At 37.8% G+C, this 24349-nt stretch overlaps 1 protein-coding gene across 1 annotated transcript in view; it reads left to right on the plus strand.

Moving 5' to 3' along the window:
- TLL1 (tolloid like 1) overlaps positions 1 to 24349 on the plus strand; it is a 196048-nt gene that overhangs the window by 73111 nt on the left and 98588 nt on the right. Inside the window, exons 2-3 of the mRNA XM_074951107.1 lie at positions 14994 to 15104; positions 21216 to 21296. Coding sequence (XP_074807208.1) covers positions 14994 to 15104; positions 21216 to 21296 — 192 coding nt within the window. The remainder of the gene's footprint in view (positions 1 to 14993; positions 15105 to 21215; positions 21297 to 24349) is intronic.

Here is a 24349-nt window from a genome sequence, read left to right on the forward strand (position 1 = left end):
GAAATGTCACAGTGATTTCCCATCTGAGGTGTTTGTGTGTTTTATGGAGGAGTAGGAATGATGCCATAGTTAAGGCTGGGTAGTGTTTTCACTTAAAGTGCACATTCAACTCCCTCTTTTTGTGTGAAAATGCAATGTAAATGCCCCAAATGTTCACCACACAATATGGATTTTTGGAAACTTTTCAAGAAAATCTGCAGGTTTCTCACTTCCAATCCGTTAAAAATTGTCCTTAAGAAAAGTTCACATTGTGAGTCTCAAGACTTTTGGACCCTTCTAGTTTAAAAGCAGAAGAAAGTGGGAAGTCATACATGTGTACAAAGTGAAAGTTAGCAGGCAGAGGTGGGATTCTCTCTTGATTTATGTAATTATTTTGATAATTTGTTCAATTTTCATCATAACCAAATCCTTATGTGCAATGGCTAGTGATAATAAGAATTACGTTAGCTACTTCCATTCTCCAATGTGGCGTGCAGAAGTCTTTTTGAACAGTTTAGATGAGGAATACAACACTGCTTTTTGTCACATGCTCCCACTGATGTTCCTTGAATCCAAAATTGGCAGTTACCACAGTGACGTATATTGGATTTTGCTAGTCCTGGGACATTTGTGTTGTGCTGAAGATCTTTGAGAAAGGAATGAAAACTTTTTTGAAGACCAGGTTCTTAGTGAAAATATTCAGCCTGAATTGGCTGAACCTTTGAATGACCAACAGAATCTTTGACGCAGTAGCTTGTTCTTTGTTGAACATCCTGTTCTTCACAAAACTGTTCAGATGATTCAAGAGCAGAGCATTCGTTCCAGCCAAATGCTTTAACTAAGATCCTTGTTTCATCAGTGTAGCTTTTGCTTTTTGAAGATCCTGTTCTCTTCTAGTTGACTAAAGAAAAATGAAAGATTGGACAAAAATGAACATTTCAATAATTTTTTTGAGAAAATGGTTTATGAAAACTTGTATTCAGAATACAACTTTTGTCATGGGAAAAATCTTGTTTAATCAGCTTTCCTTCAGTGACTTTAGAAGAGCAATACAATACTGTTGTTACATGTGTTCATATGAAACTGGGGCTAACACAGTGGAAATAAATGGATTTTTGTGTACCATCAGCATCTGTATTGTGCCATAGAGGAAGATCTTCACCAAAGCAGTGGCTACTTTCATAGAGAGCAGGTTCTCATGAAAATGCCTCTTTGTGTAAGTGGAACTCCTGTGCTGGCTGGGCACTTTCACAAAGAACCTGCTTTTTTGTGTGTAAGTAATCTGAGAGCAAGAGAGGGTCAGAGACCTCCTTAATTTAAAAAAATAAGAAGTGGAACATTAATACAACATTGTGCATCACTTAGGATGGTCTGCACATAACATACTAACACAAAGCATGCCTAACCACAGAAACAAAGAAATGAAAAGTTAGGGCATCTAGCAGTACATACCCTTAATCCTCAAGCAAGAAACACATTTTAATGATAGAACCATCACCTTACACCACAGAGAATGCACCACAACTGTAACTAGTCTTCCAGCACCTTTTCCGCAAATGTGAAGACTTGTAGGAATGAAGGCAATAATGTTTGATGGTGGGAATTTTGGGGAAAGTTGGCATCCCTACTGGAGCAGAGTTAAGGCTGGGATGAGTTGGGTATAGAGCTGTGTTATTAGTGAAATGCGTATCTCTGAGTGAAGGAGGACAAGGATCACTTTAAATTTGCTTGCTTATTGAGGTTTTGGTTAGATACATAACCTTTTGTCCAGCCTTAACTGACATACAATACTGTGATTTTGTGTATTCAAGTATCTGTATTTTAATAATGTTTAACCCCAGACATAAAAAAACTTTCAGCTTTTGCCTTTTTTGTATTTAGAACTTGCCATTTTCTATTATCATTTTTATTAGTTATATTTAACTCTAACTCTTTTGTATTTAAAATAATTTTTAATTCTCACTCCACTTTATTTGTTGCTTTTCTTATACACCATGGCCTTGCCTCCAAATTCTGTCCCTTCCACAGAAATCCTCATGGTTTAATATTTAGATGTAGAGGAACTTTGGTATAGCTGTTGTTCTTGCTCATTCCCTTGAGGTATCAAGAGTTACAAGAACATGATGTCTTCTCACCTCAACATAGTGCCAGTTGTACTTTTATCTACTTCTGTAGATTTTGTAAATTTTACCTGCTCTGTCTAACAATACTTAATTTTTTATTTGTTTTTTATTCCAATCAACAGTTGTTTAAAAAGGAGGGAAAATCCAAAAATATTAAGTTTCTTGAAGACATAGGAAAGAGTCTTTTCAGCACATTACATTTCAATAGCAATGTAGAATACACTTTGATTTCTCTTGACACATATAGCTGTGGAAGGATTTGTATTTGTTAAAGTTTTAGTTAGCCAGGACCATTGTAGTCAGTTATTAACATATGGCTGTGTCCATACATATGGGTCTCAGATATTTTTATGTCTAGTGCAATGTCTACAAAAAAAAATTCCCTCCTGGATCTGTACACAGAGTTGACCCTATGTGCACAGATGCCCCCCTTCCAAGTAGAGGTCTCAGCTGCTAACACTGTGACACCATTCTGGAAACTTGTAGAGGCCTTTCCGTGTGGCTGGAATCTATACTGGGGCAGACTATGAAGCCCAGGGTGTGCTGAGCCTGGGGACAAGGATAAGGGGAGTGTACATTGCTCCCTCTATGGCCCTATGGAAATTAGTCCAAAAAGATAATACAGTACTATTTTTCCTGCTTCCCCCCAGCTTGATTTCTGGAAGTCCTGGGGGAAGCTGTGGTCAGTGGAAGACTCTGGAAGTATTGCTCTAATGGGTGATTGGAAGCAAGACACACGGTGTCTTCATGGACAGATCCAGCCTTGCATAGATCTGAGGTTTGGGGACAGACCACATCGACTGTTCCATGGGGCAGGCAAACCACAGGTATCATAATGGGGTGACAAGTTATGGGGGATTTCTTTGAGGCCTTCTGCATGGAGATTTCCTGTCTTCACTGATCTTTCTGCAAAAGGGAACTGATCTGGGCCTTCACTACCATATCATCTTCAGTATTGTCAAGTCTTACAATGTCTGTGGTAATTTTAAGGATTTTCGTGAATTTCTGATTCCTACTTTTAAGTTTTTGAAGTTTGAACTTACCCAGAATGGCCACCAACATGCACTGCTCTCAGTGAGATTGAAGCCTCAGCAGTAGGACTACCATGGTCATTTAATCTATTCTAATTAAAGTGAGGTTGCCCCAAGCAAAGGTGGCCATCACTTCCCATTTTTCCAGTGGTGCAGAAGTTAGGTGGTTCTCAGGTAAAATGGTGGCCCTTTAGTAACTATTTGAGGGCCAGGCAGGGGACTGTAGAACTGCAGAGAATTAGAGTAGGGACTCTCAAACTTTTTTACTGGTGACCCTTTTCACATAGCAAGCCTCTGAGTGCGACACCCCTTATAAATTAAAAACACTTTTTAATATATTTAACACCATTATAAATGCTCTGTGCAAAGCGGGGTTTGGGGTGGAGTCTGACCGCTCGCAACCGCCCATGTAATAACCTCGCGACCCCCTGAGGGGTCCTGACCCCCAGTTTGAGAACCCCCGAATTAGAGGGTATGGGCAGGAGGGAGGGATATGTGTTAGTAAATAAGTTAAAAAACTGTGAGACAGGAGAATATGGGGAGCAGGAGACAAGATAGATGGAGGTGTAGGGGAATGTGTCATGGCAGAACAGTAGATAGGAGACTGGGAGGGAAAAGGGAGGAAAATATGGGGGTAAGTGAATGTAGGGTGTGGGTAGGGAACATGAGACTATGAGAGAGAATGAGTGAGGCAGGTGACTGTCCTATTTAGGGCAGAAAGAAAATTGACAAAATGGCAGCCCCTGGACCTCAGGGAACAGGAGAGAGAGAGTAGAGGACACTCCAAATAGTGAACAAGGAGCTCTGCAGATTTTTGCATTTGTACTTAAGGCTGAATATTGACCCTAAGATGATCACCCACAAATTGGGGATGGGCAGCTTCCACCTAAAGATGAAAAAAAATCAGAAGGCAGGTGAAAAACAATGTGATTTTAAGCTTCATTTTTTTAAACCATAGTTTTGGGGGGTCCGACACATGGTTTTAGAATGCTTTGTCTTGGCATTAATGACTGCATATTAGTAACTGTGAGTAATAATATCTTAGAATGCATTATGTGCAATTGGAAGTGCAGGGTTAAAACACTAATTTTACCAGGCTGTGTGGCTTTTTTTCACAGATATACAGAAGTACTGTTTTAATGGATTTTACCATGCATTGCACTCTTGATGGGAAAATTACAGATTTGATCCTGAATCCAGTAATTTTAAGAACTAAAATAGCTTTGACTCTACTTCAGATTTTTGTATAACCTTTCCTGATATTCCCAATCAATAGTACTGCAAGGAAAGTCAGTCTATTGAAGGCCAAGCCATAAAATCGATATCCATTAGCTAAGAAAATTCATTGTTTTGCCACCACTGAAGTTCCAATTTGAAACATTTGTAGTTTGAATGGATTTATAAACAATTTTTAAAATTCAGATCAAATACTAAGATTGTTGTGGCTTATTATGCTCATTTGGTTTTGTTCATTTTAATATTTAAACTTCTTCTTTACTGACTTTAAGTAATACGAACATTTAGGAGCATTAATTATTGTTTTTAATGCTTGTTCTACTTTCCCTTTATTCATGTTTATTAAAAAAAACCTTCAAAATAAAAATAAAAATTAGTCACAATAGGTATTGTATACAAAATACAAAAAGAAAACATCCAAATCCTCCTCCACCCCAGACTTTGTCCTGAGAACCAAAAAGTCAATTTGATATCATAGGCCTCCATGTCAACTGCAATTTTTCTTTTCTCTCTCTCTCTCTCTCTTTCTTGTTATTTAATTTGCGTAGAACATCTCTTCAGATTCTTGAGATAAGTTAAGTGCAGAACTGAAGGGACATGTTCCCACATAGTGTGTGACTTTAAACCAGGGGTGCAAGATAAATATAATCAGTGAATGTCATATTCTGTAATGAGTTAGAATCAGTTTTGCACACTTGGGTCAAAATCTTCCTTTTACCGGTCAGAATCACAATGGGGAGAGTGTACTGTAGAGCAGGTGCTACTGGGTAAGATGGCTCATGAGGACTAGGTAGGGGTGGACCCTACTGCTCTTTTGAACTCCTGTGTACCCCTGTCTAGCACCTGCTCTTTAGTTAGTAGGCCCAGTGCTACAAGATGCAGAGTACCCTCCACTCCCGCTGTTGGGAGTTGACTGTGCTTAAAACTTTGTCAGATCTGGCCCAGTATGCAGTAGAGAACTAGGGGCCTCACTACATCCCTAAAACAGCAGATAATTCTCTTTGTGGCCGAGGGTGGTAGCTAGCCCCTCAACAAAGCACTCTTTAATGTTACGCTACAGTCTTCCACGGCTGCTGTGAAGAGGATGAGAGCGCAGCTCCTTGTGCCTTCTACTACCACAATAAAGTTCAGGGTTTTGTCTTTAAGAAAGTTGTCATCTTCTAAAATTTCCTCAAGCCTAACGTTGTCATTTCTACAAAATATTTAGGAATAATCTCCCTTCTCAAAATTCTGCATGTTTTTTCAGAACATATCATAGTTTTACTTTTCAATTTGTGCACCTGTTTTCAGTACTGTCCACGTAATTTGTTTATAGCCTAATTTGAGAAAGAATTGCTGATGCCTCCATTATGCTGCAATTCCAGAGTTTGTAACCCCGGTTTTAAGAATAGCTTTCCAAATAGGAGCATTTTTCCACCTGAGTGGAAAGTTTGGTTAACACATACAGAAATCAAACTAATGTCTACATTTGCAAAAATATTTGTTGGATCACAGTGAAATACTACAACCCAACCCTCTTAGAGCTGTCCTTAGTAGCTAAGTAGGTCAACTGCCATGTCACTAAGTACAGTTAAAAGAACAGGAGTACTTGTGGCACCTTAGAGACTAACAAATGTATTTGAACATAAGCTTTCATGGGCTACAGCTCACTTCATCGGATGCATGCAGTGGAAAATACAGAAGGACGATTTTATATACACAGAGAACATGAAATAATGGGTGTTACCAAGTACACTATAACGAGAGTGATCAGTTAGGTGAGCTATTATCAGCAGGAGAGGAAAAAAACCTTTTGTGGTGATCATAATCAAAAAGGCGGACAAAGGAGGTGCTGTTGTCATTATGAATAGGTCGGAATATGAACAAGAGGCTGCTAGGCAGCTCTCCAACACCACATTCTACAAGCCATTACCCTCTGATCCCACTGAGAGTTACCAAAAGAAACTACACCATCTGCTTAAGAAACTCCCTGAAAAAGCACAAGAGCAAATCTGCACAGACACACCCCTAGAACCCCTAGCAGGGGTATTCTATTTGCTACCCAAGATCCATAAACCTGAAATCCTGGATGCCCCATCATCTCAGGCATTGGCACCGGGACAGCAGGATTGTCTGGCTGTGTAGACTCCCTCCTCAGGCCCTACGCTACCAGCACTCCTAGCTATATCTTCGAGACACCACTGACTTCCTGAGGAAACTACAATCCATTGATGATCTTCCAGAAAACACCATCCTGGCCACTATGGATGTCGAAGCCCTCTACACCAACATTCCACACAAAGATGGACTACAAGCTGTCAGAAACAGTATCCCCGATAATGTCACGGCTAACCCGGTGGCTGAACTTTGTGACTTTGTCCTCAAGGAAATCGCTGGAGGGACCTGGATGAAAAGGGTTGGGGGATGGGGGGGAAAGTTGGTTGAACCCCCCCCCCCCAGAATTGGCTGTAATTTTTAAGGTACCGGCAAGGGAATTGGTTGAGGGACCTGGATGAAAAGGGGGGGGGAGCTGGTGGAAGCCCCCCCACAAAAAATTGTCTGGAATGGAGGGTCCCGGCAGTGGATCTGCTGGACGACATAAGTTTTGCACCTGCACTACACATTTTATCTGCCAGATTAGTCCCAGACATCTAATAATAAAGTTGCAGCCTGATTAAACCCATATCTGATGTCTCCTGTCATTCTTTCAGCATAGTCAGACAACTGTCCTTGGTACCTAAGTAAGTCAATTGCAGTGTCACTAAGTATAGTTAGTTTGTTGTTACTAATGTGTTTTAGGGTCAAATGCCAACAACCTTTTCTCATTTATGCTTTTACTCATGTCAATATTAGTACTGTCTCTAATATATTTTTCTTATTACAAAATGGCTGTGAACATTTAGATTTATCTTTTTATTTAATAGGTAATGAATTGCAAAAACATTAGTATGAACACCAAACAAGTTTCACATCAGATAATTGTTGGTATTCAGTTTACATTAAATATTAAGTTTGTTTACATGTTCATAGATCTTAATGCTGGAGGTGGGGCTGTCATGTTTATGTAATCTCACTTCCTGCATAACATAGCCCACAGCATTTCACCAATCACTTCTACTCCAAACCTATAACTTGTGATTGAACTGCAGCATGTCTTTTAGAAAAACATCCAGTCTTTGTTTAATATAAATATTGATTTGTGTGTGCATGTGCATGTGCACATGCTTGTCAATACACAAAATTTTGTTGGGAACTATGTGTGGTTTCTACCACACATTCCAGCCTTAACTCTTCCCCCCTTTTTTTCTTCTTTACAAATCCCTTTACTAAATAACGCCTGCCCCCTCCCTGCCCCAACACTAGATATTTGTTGTGGCTATTTGGTGTACTAGTTGGTCATGTTGAGGGAAGGTAACTTGGTAAAGAGATGTGCGCAATACAGTAGTAAAAGGAGATAATAAGAGGCTGGCATCCTAGGGGGACAAAATTAAGGTTGTGGTACGTGGTAGTTGTTGTGCTATTAAGGTGTGTGTGCCTATGGATAGAGGAAAAGAGTATATGTATCATTAGGTGGCTTAATGTCTCATTTCTTCGCTTTTGTCGGTTCAAGTCAGGTAGTTGTATATGTGTGTGTGTGTGTGTAGCAATGCTAACTGCTTCACTGCTTTTTGTGTATTAATTTTCTAGGGTTCTTTGAGACTTGATTGATTGGGTGAGAATGCAGATTTGTAGGGATGCAAAAGTGCAACAGCATGAACCCTGTGTGCGTGAACGCTTCTCCACTGTGACAGAAAATTGTAGCTCCCGCTGGAGATTTTGTGTGGGCTTGTCCTCATCAATGAATCTATCAGGGTTTGTGTGAGTGGTCTCCATCAATAAGGTTTATGTACATTGTGCATAAACTTTCAGTTCCAATGTGAATATTGGCTAAATATGACACTAAATACATTAAAAATACATATTGCACTAGAACTAGTCAGGATCTGCTCTCTATTAACTTTTACATAAACAGATCCAATAGCTCTTTCCATGGGAGTTTTGATGGACTCATGGATGCTGATTCCATTAAAAGGTTGTTTATAATGTGATAGTTTATAATGTGATAGCTGAAGTACTTTTTTTCTGTTGTGACTATTGTTTCAGATACAAAAAACTTACAGTACTTTCTCTAAATTCATTTCAGTGTTAACATTTTCAAATGAAGAGAATAAATTGTAAACAACAAGTTTAGGATTCCTTTTTTGTTGTTGTTAACAAAATGGTATACAAGATAAGAAATTAGATTAATTTGAGATTGCCTCCAGATACAAATATCTCCAAGTCTTCCAGTTTTGTTTTGGTCATTTCGCAGGCTTTGTTCCACAGTTTTTGTTTTTTGTTTTGAAGCACTAAATGATCTGATTCTTGCTCATTTCTTGGAGCAAAATTATCAAGAGACGGTTATCTTTACAGGGAGTAATAGATACACATATCCAAACAAGTCAGTCCTGCCAGTAGTTGCAAAAGGAGAGTCAAAAGAATTCTTAACTGTTTATCTCCTCACCACACAATTTCCAACCTCATACACGCAAGGAGTCCTCTGCTTACTCTTACTAAAATCAAGGGAGGCATTCTACGAGAAGACAGCACCTGAATTGCATTCTTGAAATATTTTGGTCCCTAAGAATTTTAAAACTGGGGGAGGGATATGCATTCGGCACTGGTACCTCTACTCTTGCATAAAATTCCAGAAATTCATGGTGGCAATATTCTGTTTAGTTTTGCTAACCAAGGGATATGTTTCACTGATCGCTGAGCAAAACTCCCATTGCAGTTTTGTTCAAAAATTACTGGAAGGATTATGCCTTCTGTTCATGACAGTCCCAACCTTTTTGTCAGAAAAAGGCAATTATCAGGGAGTTGCTCCCTTTATACTTTAAAAGAAGCATCAAAGGATGGACAATCCGACAGGACCGCATTAACCAGATTAGAGACCTGGGACTAATGTTTTTCAGAGGCCCCTTTTTTGTTGTGAACATGTTATTAATGAAAGCAAAAAGGTACCCCAGCTGCTGACAATCAACAAGTCATGTTTATTACTGAATAAACAACAAAAGAAAATCAGTGGCAATGAACAGGTTATATACTAATTAGATAAACATTAAACGTTACGAGTCAAATGAAATGCTGTGTGTTTAAACCGGCATCTTGCAAGCTTTAAGTGCTGCAAATGTTACTGTATCCTCAAAAAGTGTGTGAAGGAATTCCCAGTCGATTGACATGATAGCAAGAGCATTAAGCTTTGTTTCTACCGTAGTTGACCGAAAATTATTTTTTTATTAAAGCAAGCTTAAAGAATGCTCACTCTGCTTCACAGTTAGCAATGGTTACAGTCAAATACAATTTCAATGCAATGAAAATATTCAGGAAGACATCACCTAGATCTTTGTCATGCAAAAATGTGATGATTCAAGTAGTACTCTTATCCTGCATGTCACAATATCTTATAAATCCTGAAAATGTATACGTTTTGGTGAAAAGCTCAGGCTCTAGCTCATTTAGGTAAGTGTTAAGCTGTGCCTGAGTGAATCTTTTTATCTCCTCTTCACTTTGTACTTGATCAAGAGATGTGCTGAACTATCCACAAGGTATGGCTTCCTTACACTATGCCCTTGTTTTTACTTCTGAATTTAGCTTGTCAAGAATAAGATACAGCACTTAACCTCAAATTTCCTTCTTCCTCAAAATATAGTGTCATTTTTGCTTTACAGTACATTTGTATTCTTCATGGTTGGACTCATCAACATCACTTCCCAATTTTTTTTTTTTTACTATCACCTCAAAATAATCGAACTGAGACTGTAAGCTTGTGACAAACTCTTCCAAGGAAGTTGGCAAATCAACAGCAACAACACAATCCTGACCTGGCTTTTGAAGCTTTCTAGTGTCACATTCCCCACAATACTCATAAATGCAGTTTTCATTTGGCACATTTTCTTGTGTAACAGTTGTGCTTAACTTTGAGTTTCATGGTTTTCCTTGGCGTTGTCCATTCCTTCTTTCAAACAGTGTTCAATTCCCTCATAGTTCACTACAATTGTTTTACATGATTCAGCATGACAGCATCTCATATCGGACAGGGCTTTTTTGGACCAGGAGAGCTCCTTGTTCACTCGAGGTAAGATTGTTACACAGAAGCTGTCATTGCCTGGGTGATGAGACACACAAAAAAACATTTCTGGAGAAAACTAAAAAGTTTGATTGCAAGAATCAGTGCTGTGAGTTCCAGAGAATGAGCTGTGCATGTCACATACACAGCTACTGGGTTTAGTCTTTTGATCTGAACTTGAAGACCGTCATACTTTCCATACATGTTATTTGCATTATTGTATGACTGACTGCTGCAGTTTTCAATAGCAGTGTTGTTTTTGTCCAATAAAGACTTCACAGTCTGGAAAGGTGACTTTCTTGTGGGGCTTTCAATTGGTGTAAACCCATGGAAATGCTCATATGTGGCACCATGTAAGCAATATTGTAAAATGATAGGTAACTGATCAACATGAGCTATATCAGGAGCTGAATCTACTGTCAAAGAGAAGTATTTTGCCTGTTTGACTTGATTTACAATGAATTCACAAACCTTACATCCCATTAGCTCAGTAAAGTCATCACAGATGGTTTTCAACATGTAGGGCAGGTGATCTTTCCCTTTGTTTCTATAGCATTTGATATGCTCACTTAGAAATGGGTCAAATTCAGCAATGGCTTCAAGAATACTTACCTAATTTCCATTCAGAGGCGAGCTGATGATAACTTCCTCCCTTCCTCTAAATGCTAAACTGTGTTCAGTGAGAAGCTCAACAACTGTCACAATATGCCTTAAAACTTCCTTCCAGAAAGCAGTTTGCATTAGAAGCAACTGTACCATCTCCCTGTCTATGTGATTCTTGCCTTGCTACTGTGGTAGTCATGCAACCATGGCAATGCAATGTTCCATGCTGTTTGATGAGAACAAGTCTTCTCCTGCTTTTTTCCAGTCAGAAATGTCTGGGGTCATGAAGGTGCTAAGATTGTTAGGTGATGAAAAGCCTTTGCAGGCAAAACAATACTGCTCCTGTGGTTTTAGAATACAATAATCAACCTATGCCTCTGATAACATTTGGTAGTTTTCATTCAAAAACGAGGTGAGGAATACCATTTCTTAAGTTTGTACTCCCACTTGGAAGCTATAAATTTGTCACTGAAATTCTGAATATTGAACAGACCTTTGTCAATACACAGAGTATGAAACTCCTCCATTATCAAACAAGGCTGGATCTTGTGCTATGCTAATGGCAAAGTTATCCTCTTTATCACTACTATTCTCTCTGCCTTCTGTATAGAGAGGTGATAGGAAAAGTGTCCTGGAATTCAGAAACATGTGCCTTTTCTTCTGCTCTTTCTGGAGGGAACAAATTCATATCCATATCTTCACTTTGGTTATCATTTTTTGAGAGGGTCGCTCAGTGTCTTTGAAAGGTGATTTTCTGAAACAGTACCAGTAGAGAAATAGTTAGTAAGTTAGAGTAACTTGCTTACAATTTTCTCTCTTTATAATTTAGCTTTCCTTTTTGCTGCTCTGCTTGGAAATTGTCAGCCAGACGTCTCATAGAACAATGCTAAACAAGTACTGTGCATTGCTGTCATTACCAGGTGGCAATTATTGCTGCCAGTTAGCACCCTTGTCACCAGCAACTGAAAGTCTGAAAAAAATTAAATATGAGCTGTGAAAGCTTAAGAAACTGGGACAAAATTAGTATCATCAGGGGGCATACATGATTTTTTTCTTTTCTTTTTAGTGTTAGCACAAATATGATCAAAATCTCCCTTGTGTTTAGTGTATAGACAAGCTTCAGAGTTCCCCCAGAAAAGCGGAGGCCTGGGTCTGCAGCCTTCTGAGCTTCCCTCCACTATTGAGGTATATCAGGTCTCAAGAGAGGCTGCTTCTCACCTATAGTTTTCTTTGTTATCTCCTTTTCCATAGCTCCATTTGTCTTTGGTTTTCTTTCCATACCTTAGTCTAGATACAGATACACCTTGTAACTACTGTACATTAAGGGTTACTAAGTATAAGCAAAGAAATTTGTCATTATAAATCATTTTCTGTAACTCATTCCATTGATGAAGACCCCTTCATAATATTAACCCTTCATATTATTAGAAAGGAAGGATGGTCTAGTGGTTAAGGTACTGTACGGGGGCTTACGAGGTCTGGGTGTCATTCCTGGCTCTACCACAGACCTCCTACGCAGCCCTGAGCGAATCACATAAGCTCTTTGTGCTTCAGTTTCCCATTGGTAACACTGAGCCTGCAATAGTGAATCCCACTCACAGGAAACAGGTCACTGGTAAAATGATGGCTGTCCATTATATGTACTACTATATGAACTGGAAGGGATAATGTTTCTGCTGAATCAGTGCCTCTAAGGAAGAAGACGTTCAAAGTATATATAGATAGAGAGAGTGACTGAATAGTTCAAAGGTGTTTGGAATGCCCTCAAATACACACACTGTTTCCAGAAGGCTGCTATTTTATGTAATAAATAAAACTTTAAAAATACATTACTCATAAGGTTCTAAAATATTTTGTTTTAAAATGAATGAGTTCATTTGCACTCCGTAGTGTAGGTATTCTGGCATTTTTTTCCCCTAAAGAATAAAGGAAGCAATTTACTATGCTTACAAAACTGGCAAGATGAGGCTGGTACTTCAGCTCCTAATTTTGAACCAAGTACTAAAAATGGTTTATAACTCTGGAGTTATTTCACCTCCAACTTGGTATTATCTGCCTCTCTGCCCTTTATTATTTATTTGTTACTGATTTTTAGTAATTTTTTAATATGTAAAGTACTCAGCCTTTGCAGCATGTGTATCAAATTATGATGGTTACTCTATGTGGCCATTCCATTTACAAAAAAAAGTGAAGTTATTTTCAATGTGATATGTTTTTCCTAGTAGCCTTGGGTTCAAGAGTGAGTGCTGTGGATACAGGGAATGGGTATACACTACACAGGAGTTCCCCAGCAAAGACACCCTACAAATGATAACTTCTGTGATGCAAAATTGATTAAATAACAGATAACACAAACAGCAATAAACAAAAGAAAATATAATCTTTACAGCAAGTAAAAGCCAGTAAGGGTTTCCTCTAGGGGAGTCACATGGTTAGAGTGATAGGAAACGAAGGCGTTAACAAAAACGCTTTGCATGGATTTGAATGAACATATAGGGACACCAGAGGTGAAGTACTGCAGTAGATGGAGTGTGGACAAGGGTTTTAGTTGTAGGGAAAGAGAGGGAATGATTTACTGTGGAAACTATATAAAGGAACAACCTACTGAAATTGGTAACACACTGTATATGGGGCGAGAGGAGAGGGAAGAGCTGAACATGACACAGGCTGTTTGCCTGGGTCACAGGGTGGATAATGGAGTTATTGTCAGAGATGGTGGAGGCTGAGAGAAGGAAGAATTTGGGGGAAAGATCATAAACAATAACTTCAGCTAGTGCAAATTGGCAAAGCTCTATTGATTTCATACATACTAGGTGAGGGACTGGCATGCTTAGTTTAGCTTTTGCCATAAGCTTGAGTTGGACATCAGTTTTGCATCTGTTTTTTCTGATATTTCATCCTGAAGAGAGGGAGAGATGGGGCTAAAGACAGATGAGCACACATCTAGCTTTTTCAACATTAGCTGTTCAAAGATCCTGGCCCTTTGGTTCGGATCAGCAAAGGGGTGACAGTTTAAGATATATGAGCTCATATAAGTGTACAGAGGAAAGAAGAGGAGACCAAGAACAAACATCTGAGAGAATGCTACTGAGGACAGGAAAAAGTAGAAGGGAAGAGCCGCCTAACCAGAAACTAACAGAGGGGTAGGAAGAAAACTAGGAGACCATAGATTTATGAAAGCCAAAGTAGCGAGAGAACACAAAATGTGGATTAAACCATGTAAAGGAAATGTATAGGTCAAGCGGGAGGATAATGGGAAAGAAAACTCTTTGTCTTTGTGAAACAGATAAACAATCTGATGAGTATATATAACACATTATAAAGTCAGGTTTCAGAGTAGCAGCTGTGCTAGTCTGTATTCGCAAAAAGAAAAGGAGTTAGTCTCTAAGGTGCCACAAGTCCTCCTTTTCTTTTTACATTATAAAGTATGCACTAAACATATTAAAGACAAAATAGTGTTTTCTGGCTTCATTTTCCAGGCTATATTATGTTATGGGCTGTATCTTTGTGAAACTCCTGTTTTGATGGACTTCATATTAAAAAAACGATGACTTTAATTCACTGTTTTATTTTTTTTATTGTGCTTATAGAGGGAAAAATAGAAGGATTTGTTGAAGATTACTGTCATGTTTGTATGATTGCATGTATTCAATTCAACAGCAAAATTAAAATGTCCATAAAATAAATAAATAAAGCTAAAGGGATATTAAAGGTAAATGAGGGAATATTGGAATGGATTAGAATGCATGTTCCCTAGGTTTTTATGAGCTAGTCAACATTATAAAATCTGGGTAAAAATCTTTTCGTGAGCTGTGACATGGCAATGTATTCTTCAGATTGGTTTTAATGTTTAAGTAAATGCTTTAATTAAATTCAGCTCTCTTTTATTTAAAGCTGTCTTTTGGGGAGATATTGCCTTAGATGATGAAGACTTAAAAATCTTTCAAATTGACAGGACAATTGACCTTACGCAGCATTCAAATGAAAGACTTGGACATAACACAGGTATGATGTTAAAGGTGTGACTTTTAAATATTCTTTAACCTATATTTATTTATTCATTCACAGAACATAACCCTCACTTTAAACCTACAAAACATGGTATCATCTAGGGGTAATATTGGTTTTAAACTTTATAAAGTTGTTTAATCATTACAGGTTTGCTTTCTAAAAGGCAATGAAAGTAATAGAATTTTGATTTTATTCCTGGTATTTCTAATAAAAAGTCTTCTCTGGAACATAAAAATAAAGTTTAGTGTTCAGCTGGGGCCAAATCATGGCCTGGTTCACATGGCAGCATACGAGAGTAAGGAGGAGTAAGGCCCCATGCAGAGGGCAGGACGGGTTCAGGAATGGGTGAAGTCTTGACTTTCCCGCTTCACATTCCATCTAGCACAACGGCACTGACCTGCTGGGGAATGTATACTGATGTGAAACTGGAAGGGAGATTTTCCTCAGTGAATCACAGTCTCCCTCTTAGGGCATGGCTACACTGGAAACTTCAAAGCGCTGCCGCAGGAGCGTTCCCATGGCAACGCTTTGAAGTGCAAGTGTGGTCATGCGCGAGCACTGGGAGAGAGCTCTCCCAGCGCTCCTGGTAATCCACCTCCACAAGGGGATGAGCTCCAAGCTCTGGGAGCGCGGCTCCCAGGGCTCGGAGCCTGTCCACACTAGCGCTTTAAAGCGCTCGGACTTGCTGCACTCAGGGGGGTGATTTTTCACACCCCTTAGCCAGCAAGTTAGAGCGCTATAAAATGTAGGTGTAGACAAGCCCGTAGGCTGCTCCAGGAGATACACCACTACATGTTGTGCCTTGTTCAGGGCAGAGCATATAGTTACAATCTTGCCCATATGGAATTTTCAATAGAGAAATATGATTTCCTGTATGAGTTGCATCCTAGAATGTTCATTCCATGGAAGACTCCAGGAATTTCTCAAAATACCATGGGGCTTGATTATTTGTTAAATTCTTTATTTGTTGCAATGTTAGACTGCAAGACTGGTCTTAGACAGCCAAATAAATATTTACTAGACAAGTATGAGTATATATATGTATATATATGTATATATATGTCTGCTATTATTTATGTACGTATTTATGTGTGTAGGTATTTATAATGCAGAAGTACAAGAAGCTGCAATCAGGCTTAGGTCTCTGTTGTGTTAGGCATAGTACATGAACATAGGAAAACTAAGTTCCTGCTGCATAGCTGTAGGCCCCAGTCTTGCAGTCTTCTCTAGTAGGATTTGGGCTAGTTTGTGGAAAATGGGATTTAAAAGACAAGTGACATATGAAGGGTGTAGAAAAGTGATATATGCAAACAATTTTTTTTAAAATACATTTACTTTTTAAAATATATATGTAAATTCAGTTTCCCCCATCTGACCGTCTAACTTTGCCAATATTAATTTGGTGGGTTTTTTTTATAGATGTTGCAACAGAAGTGTGTCTTGAGGAATGATTTAAAGGAAAGGGCGAGTTCAGATGAAGATGGCCATTTTAATTGTTAATTTTTTCTTGTAAATATGTTTAAAATATTTTTTTCATGGATTTACTCTTCTTTGTAACTACATATAATAATTAGAATATCTGTATATTATCCTGGCATTTTCTTTTACTTTCTTCTTAAGCCACCTGTTTGTTCAAGGCAGGATCATTTTTGATCTTTTCTAGATCAAGATTGGATTGAAAAAATTCACTGACTCTTATTAACATTTTCTCAAACAAATCATTTTAATGGGCTTTGAAGTATTTCAGGTCCTGGTTTTGCTGACAAAATATAGAGAGCAAGGTCAGTAATTTCCCTTTAAAGTACTGTAGTTGAGTGATTTATTTGACCTGAAGACTTTTGTTTTAATACCTCTGATGATGTCTTTGAAAGTGACAAAGATCTTTCTGGTGACTGCCGGACAGATGCAAGATAATTTTTGAAGCTGTTTCTTCTCATATTTAATGTTCTACTGTTTCCTTTTCTTTTCCTCCCTATGTTGGGGTATGTGCATTATTAGAGACAAGTCGGAGTATTCTTTTCAGGGACAGATTGTGGTACCATGTTAAGGACCAGATTTTGTCAACCATAATCCTCTGGTAGTCCCCATTGGGAGATTAGGTCCTGGTTCTATTTCTATTATTCCTATAAAGCACTGATTCAACTTCTGGTACAGTTAGTGGGAGCTGGACTGGGCCCTAAGTGATCATTTTAAAACATGCACTTCTGTTTTGACAGATTTGGAGTATTAAACTTGAAAAAGTTGGTCTCATTTTACATTATAAATACATGATTTTTCTAAATTCAGATTATTACGTGTATATAATATAATGGCACTTTGGCCCTATTTAGCAAAACACTTAAATGTGTGCTTAACTGCCACTCACTGCAATATCTTGATATCTTTTTTGATGAGATTACAAATTTGGTTGATAAATATAGTAGTGTTGATATATTATACTTGGACTTCTGTAAGTTATTTGACTTGGTACTGCATTACATTTTGATTAAAAACTAGACTGATATAAAATTAATATGGCACACATTAAATAGATTAAAACTGGCTAACTGGCAGGATTCAAAATATAACTGCAGTTGGAGAATTGTCATCGGCTTGATGTGTTTCCAGTGGGGTCCCGCAGGGATCGGTTCTTGGACCTACGCTATTTAACATTTTTTTTCAACCACCTGGAAGAAAAGATAAAATCATCACTGATAAAGTTTACAGATAACCAAGAATTGGGGGAGTTGTAAGTGGATAGGTCCCTGAGTCAGAACAATCTAGATTACTAGGTAAACTGGGTGCAAGCAAGCAATACACATTTTAATACAATTAAAGATAAACATATACAACTGGGAACAAAGAATGTAGGCCATACATAAAAGATGGGGGACTCTATCCTGGGAATGAGTGATTCTAAAAAAGATTTTGGGGGTCATGGTGGATAATCAGCTGAACAGGAGTTCCCAGTGTGACACTGTGGCCAAAAGAGATAATGCAATCCTGGCATGCATAAACAGGGAAATCTCAAATAAGATTGCGGAGATTATTTTACCTCTGTATTGGGCACTGGTGTGACCGCTGCTGAAATAATGTGTCCACAATTCAAAACAGATGTTGATAAATTGGAGAGGGTTTAGAGAACAGCCACCAGAATGATTACAGGATTAGAAAACATCCTTTTATATTGATACTCAAGGAGTTCAATCTATTTCGTTTAGCAAAGAGAAGGTTAAGGGGTGGCTTGATTAGTCTATTAGTATTATTTGGGGAACAAATATTTAATAATGGGCTCTTCAATCTAGTAGAGAAAAATATAACATAATCCAATGGCTGGAAGTTGAAGGCAGACAAATTCAGACTGGAAAAAAGGTGTAAATTTTTAACAGTGAGCGTAATTAACAATTGGAACAGTTTACCAATGGCCATGGTGGATTCTCCAAGATTGACAATTTTTGAATCAAAATTGGATGTTTTTCTAAAAGCTCTGCTCTAAGAATTATTTTGGGGAGGGTCCATGGCCTGTGCAATACAGGAGATCACACTAGATGATCACAATGGTCCTATCTGGCTGTAGGATCTATGAACCTACAAAAAGCATGTGCTGAAGGTTAAGTGCATGTTTAAGTCCTTTGCTGAATCAGAACCTTTGTGTCTACCTTTTCGTTCCTCTACCATCTGGTTGTTAGAGTGACATGACCAAGCAGGTGAGAAAAGAAAGTGCAAACAGTTATTAAATAGAAAAAATGAAATTGCCTGTTTAAACTAAAATCTCTGAACTCAAACTATATTTATTCTTTAAAATTTTGCTATTGTTTACCAGTGCAATTTAAAAAATCTTTAAAAAAAGCCTTATATACAGATTTTTGTCACAATTAAATAAAATAATTATAATTTCAGTCCTGATTATGCAAATAGTTACTTGTGTAATTGTGTATATTTGTTCCTATGTACATTTCTATTGAAGACAATGTGATATAATGTGGGAAAAACTAGCCACGGGGGAGTATAATAGCTAGACTGGTGTTTGCAGGGTTCGGCTTTTGCGTTGTAAATAATAGTGCAGGGCCTGATCTTCCAAACTCTGACTCAAGCAGTGGGACTACTCAGTTGAGTAAGAATTATCTACATAGATTTGCAGGTTCAGACAATTACCTTATGAGCTCCTCAGGGCAAGGCCCTGTCATTTTGTTGGCCTGTAAAGCAACATTTATACACTGTGCTGTATAAGTAATAATAATTTAATAAACAACAAAGAGCTATTATGTAGATAGTTTTTACGTAACTGCCAAAAATACTATTTTCCTGCCCTCACACTTAAAACATGTAGATTTTTTAAATTCACTTTTGGTTAGCTTGTGGCTTGAGGTTTACGCTCTATAGTGTATGCATTAGTCATATAAAATAAGTCAGGTTAGCTATTTTAAGATATTCGTATTTAATTTCTTTTGTACAGCAAACCGAATACACAGTGTGTGCTATTAGATTACCACTACTAGTGTACTACCTTACTCCATATTTTTGTTATAATAACTATAGATAATAAAGAAATAATAGCTTCCTGTATCAATAAGGTCATGGATTCCTCTCTATTACTGTTATCTCTTTCACATTTGCCTGTTTTCTAAAGATTTCCCTCCTCCCCCCCACCCCCCCAATTGTCTGGATTTTTTTACTCCATATGTAATTTTGCAAAATAAATGCTAACATGAGATAATTGCATTAATAATGTGAAATGCATGTATATGGCATGGCATATACTATAGCTAACCAAATAATTCCTTGGGAAGGAATGTATTGAAGTATTACCTCATCTTCCTAAAATGTTTTTAAAAATTTGGAAAATTTTTCTCAAGGGATCCAGCAAGTATATGACAGTGTAATCCAAATAATTAGGCACATTATTATTCACTGAGTAAGCATGCTAACTTACTTGCCTTTTATGGCATTGTCTAGTCTGTAATCTGCCTTTTGAACTGCCGTTTAGTAAATACACCCTTTAATGTTGCAGAAATTGTTGTAAAAAAAAAAAAAAGTAAGAGGAAAAGGGAATTTGAGGAAATTATTGGTTGGAACTAGTATGGCTAATCATGACTTCTGCAATCCTTTATTCTTAGCCACCTCCTCCTGCTGCAGTAGCTTGAAAACACTGATATTTCACAGCAAATATTACTTTGTTTAAAAAAATCACTTATAGGAATTCTATAAAGTTCTCTAAAACCTCTTCAGACATTCTGGTTATTCGTTGCATGTGACAATACTGCCAGCATTCTTTTTTCTTGCTTACTAATGTTTTTTAAAGGAGATATGCAATAATAACTAAAGTAACAGAACCACTATGAAACCGAAATAGTCAGCAGACTGCTATAGATGGCATATGTGGTTTAAATTAATCTGGTGCATGCCTGTAAGTGCGATGGTAAATATTCAGACAATGAAACTCCAGCTGCCTCTTTGGATGGTTAGCTTTTCTGCTTCCCTCTCACTCGTTGATTATTGGAGCTCCACAGGAATGCCTCAGAGGTCATGTTACTATACTTTGGTATTTGATAGGTTAGCAGCCCTTATGTGACTGACTGTGCTTTAAAGATCCATTTGCAAGTTAACAAAGAACCGCAACGCTTTTGGGATAAAATCAATCGTATTACTTTTTAAAATCATGCTGCTTTGTTTGTTTGTTTGCTCTTGGGGTCTTAACATCCTTCCTCTCCCCCTCCCCCCCCTTAGATATGGGAACATAGTGGTATACATTCAGGAAATTTCTGTGAAAGTAGGGTATCCAGCTGTCAATCAATATGGCACTAAGGATGTCAAGGTCACTGAGAAGAAAAAAGCTTCAAATAATAATTAGATGATGTAATTGTCATGACTTGTCTGAATAACAAAGACACGTTGGCTTGTGTTCTGGAATGCATGTTAGAAAATCTTTCAGCTACAAATGTGTTTTTGTTTCATTGTCAAAAATGCTTGAAGAATTTGTATGTAGGTCATTAAAGAATTTTAAACTTCCTTAAAGATTCATTGCATATCCTACAGAGTAATTCCTAATCTCGCTCCATAAGATATTTGCTATATGTGTAATGTTCTGTGTTTAACTTCCATAATATTTCCTTTTTCTTTTTAAAGGTGGCTTTGGTGAGCATGGGACATCAAAAAAACGAGGTGCCCTCTATCAGCTTATAGACAGGATAAGAAGATTTGGCTCTGGTATTTTCACTGTTTGAATTAGCAGACTGCCTGATGTGATGTACAGTTAACATTAATGACAGTACTTTAACACCTTAAACCCAATCTGTATCAGTAGTACTGTAAACTATTAAAACAAGAGTAATGAAGAGATTAGCTCTTTTCCTATCTATGCTTTGTCAGAGAGCTCATATTTCATATAAGCTAGAAAAGTTCATACTGGAAGCTAAAATCCTAAAATACATTATTTTAAATTTTATTTTAAATTGTTAAAAAATTGCTAGGTGTTCATTACCAAGAGTATTCACAGTAATGAATGCAGTTGGGATGTATTTTCATTAAGATTACAGTACTCTTTGTGTATGTGTTATGCATGAATGGATAGCTGCAATAAATTGCTAATGGCCTATGCTGGTTTTGTAGGGAATGGGATACTGTGATGAGTCATACTGCATGTGAAACATTTATGATGTGTTTCATCTCATGAAAACATTTTTTTAAATGTTGTAAATTTCTGTAGAATTCAGTGGTCAGTATCTATGGCATCTTCATTAATATTGAGTTAAGTTTATTCACTAAGTTTGGTGCAACATGACTTAACTCTGGTGCCATTAAACCCCAGCGTCTGCAGGAAAATGTAAAGCTCAGTTTTAAACACAATTCAGCATGTGGGAGTGCGTCACTCCATATCTTGCAAAAGTAGCCACAGCATAGTATCTGACATTACCGATATGTGGTGGTATATAACTGCATGCTTGATCTGAGAACTAGGCACATTAGTTTTGCGTAACTGTCTACCTTCATCTAATTGGAACAAAGCTGGTTGGAAGAATAAGCACTGGTAAAAATGACCATATTGTCATGTAAGCCACCCACACATCATCATCAAATGATTCAGTACTGAAGAAGTACATATGACTGTCTGGGATTCCAAGTTTGATTTACATTTTAATAATTACCTGTGTAGTAGATTGTATAATAATTCTCAGTTACAAATTCATTATTTTAATATCAAAAGATTGATGTAAAATTTAAAGTGATATTTGCTGAACATAGATATAGCTGTTCTGGACATAGAACATTTTCCTAAGCCCAACAACTTCCTGTGTGGTCTATGATGTTGCTTAAACTGTACAGTGAGTTAATCTATAAGTAATCTTACTTTTCTGCCCAGGCTTCTGAAACTTTTCTCCCCTTTTTCATGGCTCTTGCACCTTTCCTTATTCTTTTTGTATCTTCTTTGCTAACTTACGGATCTGTACCAAGACCCTTGGCCTCTTACCTTTCATCCACAGTTGCTTCTGTCCTGTCCTGACATCCTTCCTGGTCTCTCTGTCATATCCCTCGCTTGTCTGGGATACCAGTTAATAGACTGTTACTTTATGTTCAGTACTTTTAGTGGGACTGCTCATAGAAAAAGGTACTATTCAGCAAGAGTGAAGGTGGCAGAATTGGGCACTATTGAATAAGACAGATCAGCTTTTGCTAAAGGTCCATTTTAACCTGCCACCATGATATTTATACTTTTATAAATTTCTCCAGAAAAGGGAAACAAGTAACTATATTGTATGAAAGTCCTTGCATTCATCTTCATAATAATAGTAAAGATTATAATAATAATTAAATTGGACCAGAGCGAGAGAGAGAGACTCTTTAATCTGGGCATTAGGGCACCCATTTGGGAGACCCAGATTCTAGTCCCTTTGTGCTAATGAATATACAAGTATTTATACATAGTAGACAGTCTCAATAGAAATGACTGAGGAAGACATAGCCAAGTGATTAGGGCACTGTCCTAGGAGTTGGAGGACCCAAGTCCAAATCCTTGCTCCACATTAGTCAGAGCAGGGAATTGAATCCAGGTCTCCTACAGAATGCTATACCAGTTTTATAAGTGGGCAGCAGCTGCAAGCTTATCACTGATTACTCTTCTTCTTGTTTCTTTATCTGTTAACTACTTGTTATTTACAAGGCCACTTGTGAGTTTATGCTTTGTCCATTCTTAACCTCTGTTTCCTTATTTCTATTTTCTTTTATTGTTCATGCAAGATTACAACATTTTTTGTTTGTTTGTTTTTCGTTTTTGACAAAGGACTGATCTGGCTTTCGTGCCTAACTCCTGGAGTGGAGATAAGATTCCTCCATCGTGTCCTGGAGCTAAATGCCTAAGTCCCCTTGAGGGGCAGAGCTTAGACAGCTCTTCACTCAGCTTGCTGGCTTCTGTGAATCCTATTTTTAGGCAACAATTTCTGTCCATGCAGTGTCCCTGTCCACAGGGAGTGTGGGTGCCTAACTCAGGTTTTTGGATTTCACAGGTGGCAGGGCGCCTAAAAGTTAGGTGCTGCAATGCTGAGCATTACAGTGCCTAAATCTCCTTTTTGAATCCCACCCTAACTTTCTACCTATTTGAGAGAGATTACTGTTGGCTCTGGTAATCTCTCTCAAAACAATAGATATTTTTTATATCACCATACCTTTCAAGGTGTAGGGATCTTTTTCTCAAGACAATTTAAGGACATATATAGTGTATGTCCATAGAATCCCAAACAGTTAGTTTCCGAAGAATATATTTTCTATGTCCTCGAGTACTTGACAATCCTATTTACATCTGAAAATTTTATGTCCATTGCTATTACAATTAGCTCCTAAGATAACTAACTACAACTGAAAGAGTTAATCTTCCAGTGTGACCGGCCATCAGTAAAAAAGTTAAATGGACCATGCACCAAGTGCCGCAAAAGACATGAAGTCAACTAACAGTGCTTCACTACAGCAATGCATGCGGTTGCTCTTTCCCAGGCCCTGCAATAATATGGTTATCTCTGAAAGTAGCTAATACTAAAAGCAGACCTTTGCCCAGATAGAATTGAAACAGAGCCTGAATACATTTGGTGGTATTGCCTCTGCCAAACAGACTCTTCTAAACATCATCAATAGGAAAGAACACCCCCCCCGCCCCCAATTTTTAAAAGGTATTTTAAAAAAAAAGTCAAGGCATATTACTTAGAGGAAGCAGTTTTAGAAAAATGATATATTTTTTAATTGGAGAGTCTAGAAGTAATCATGCTAGTAAT

Source organism: Natator depressus, chromosome 4 (genome assembly GCF_965152275.1).
Source record: "Natator depressus isolate rNatDep1 chromosome 4, rNatDep2.hap1, whole genome shotgun sequence".
Classification (NCBI taxonomy): domain Eukaryota; kingdom Metazoa; phylum Chordata; order Testudines; family Cheloniidae; genus Natator; species Natator depressus.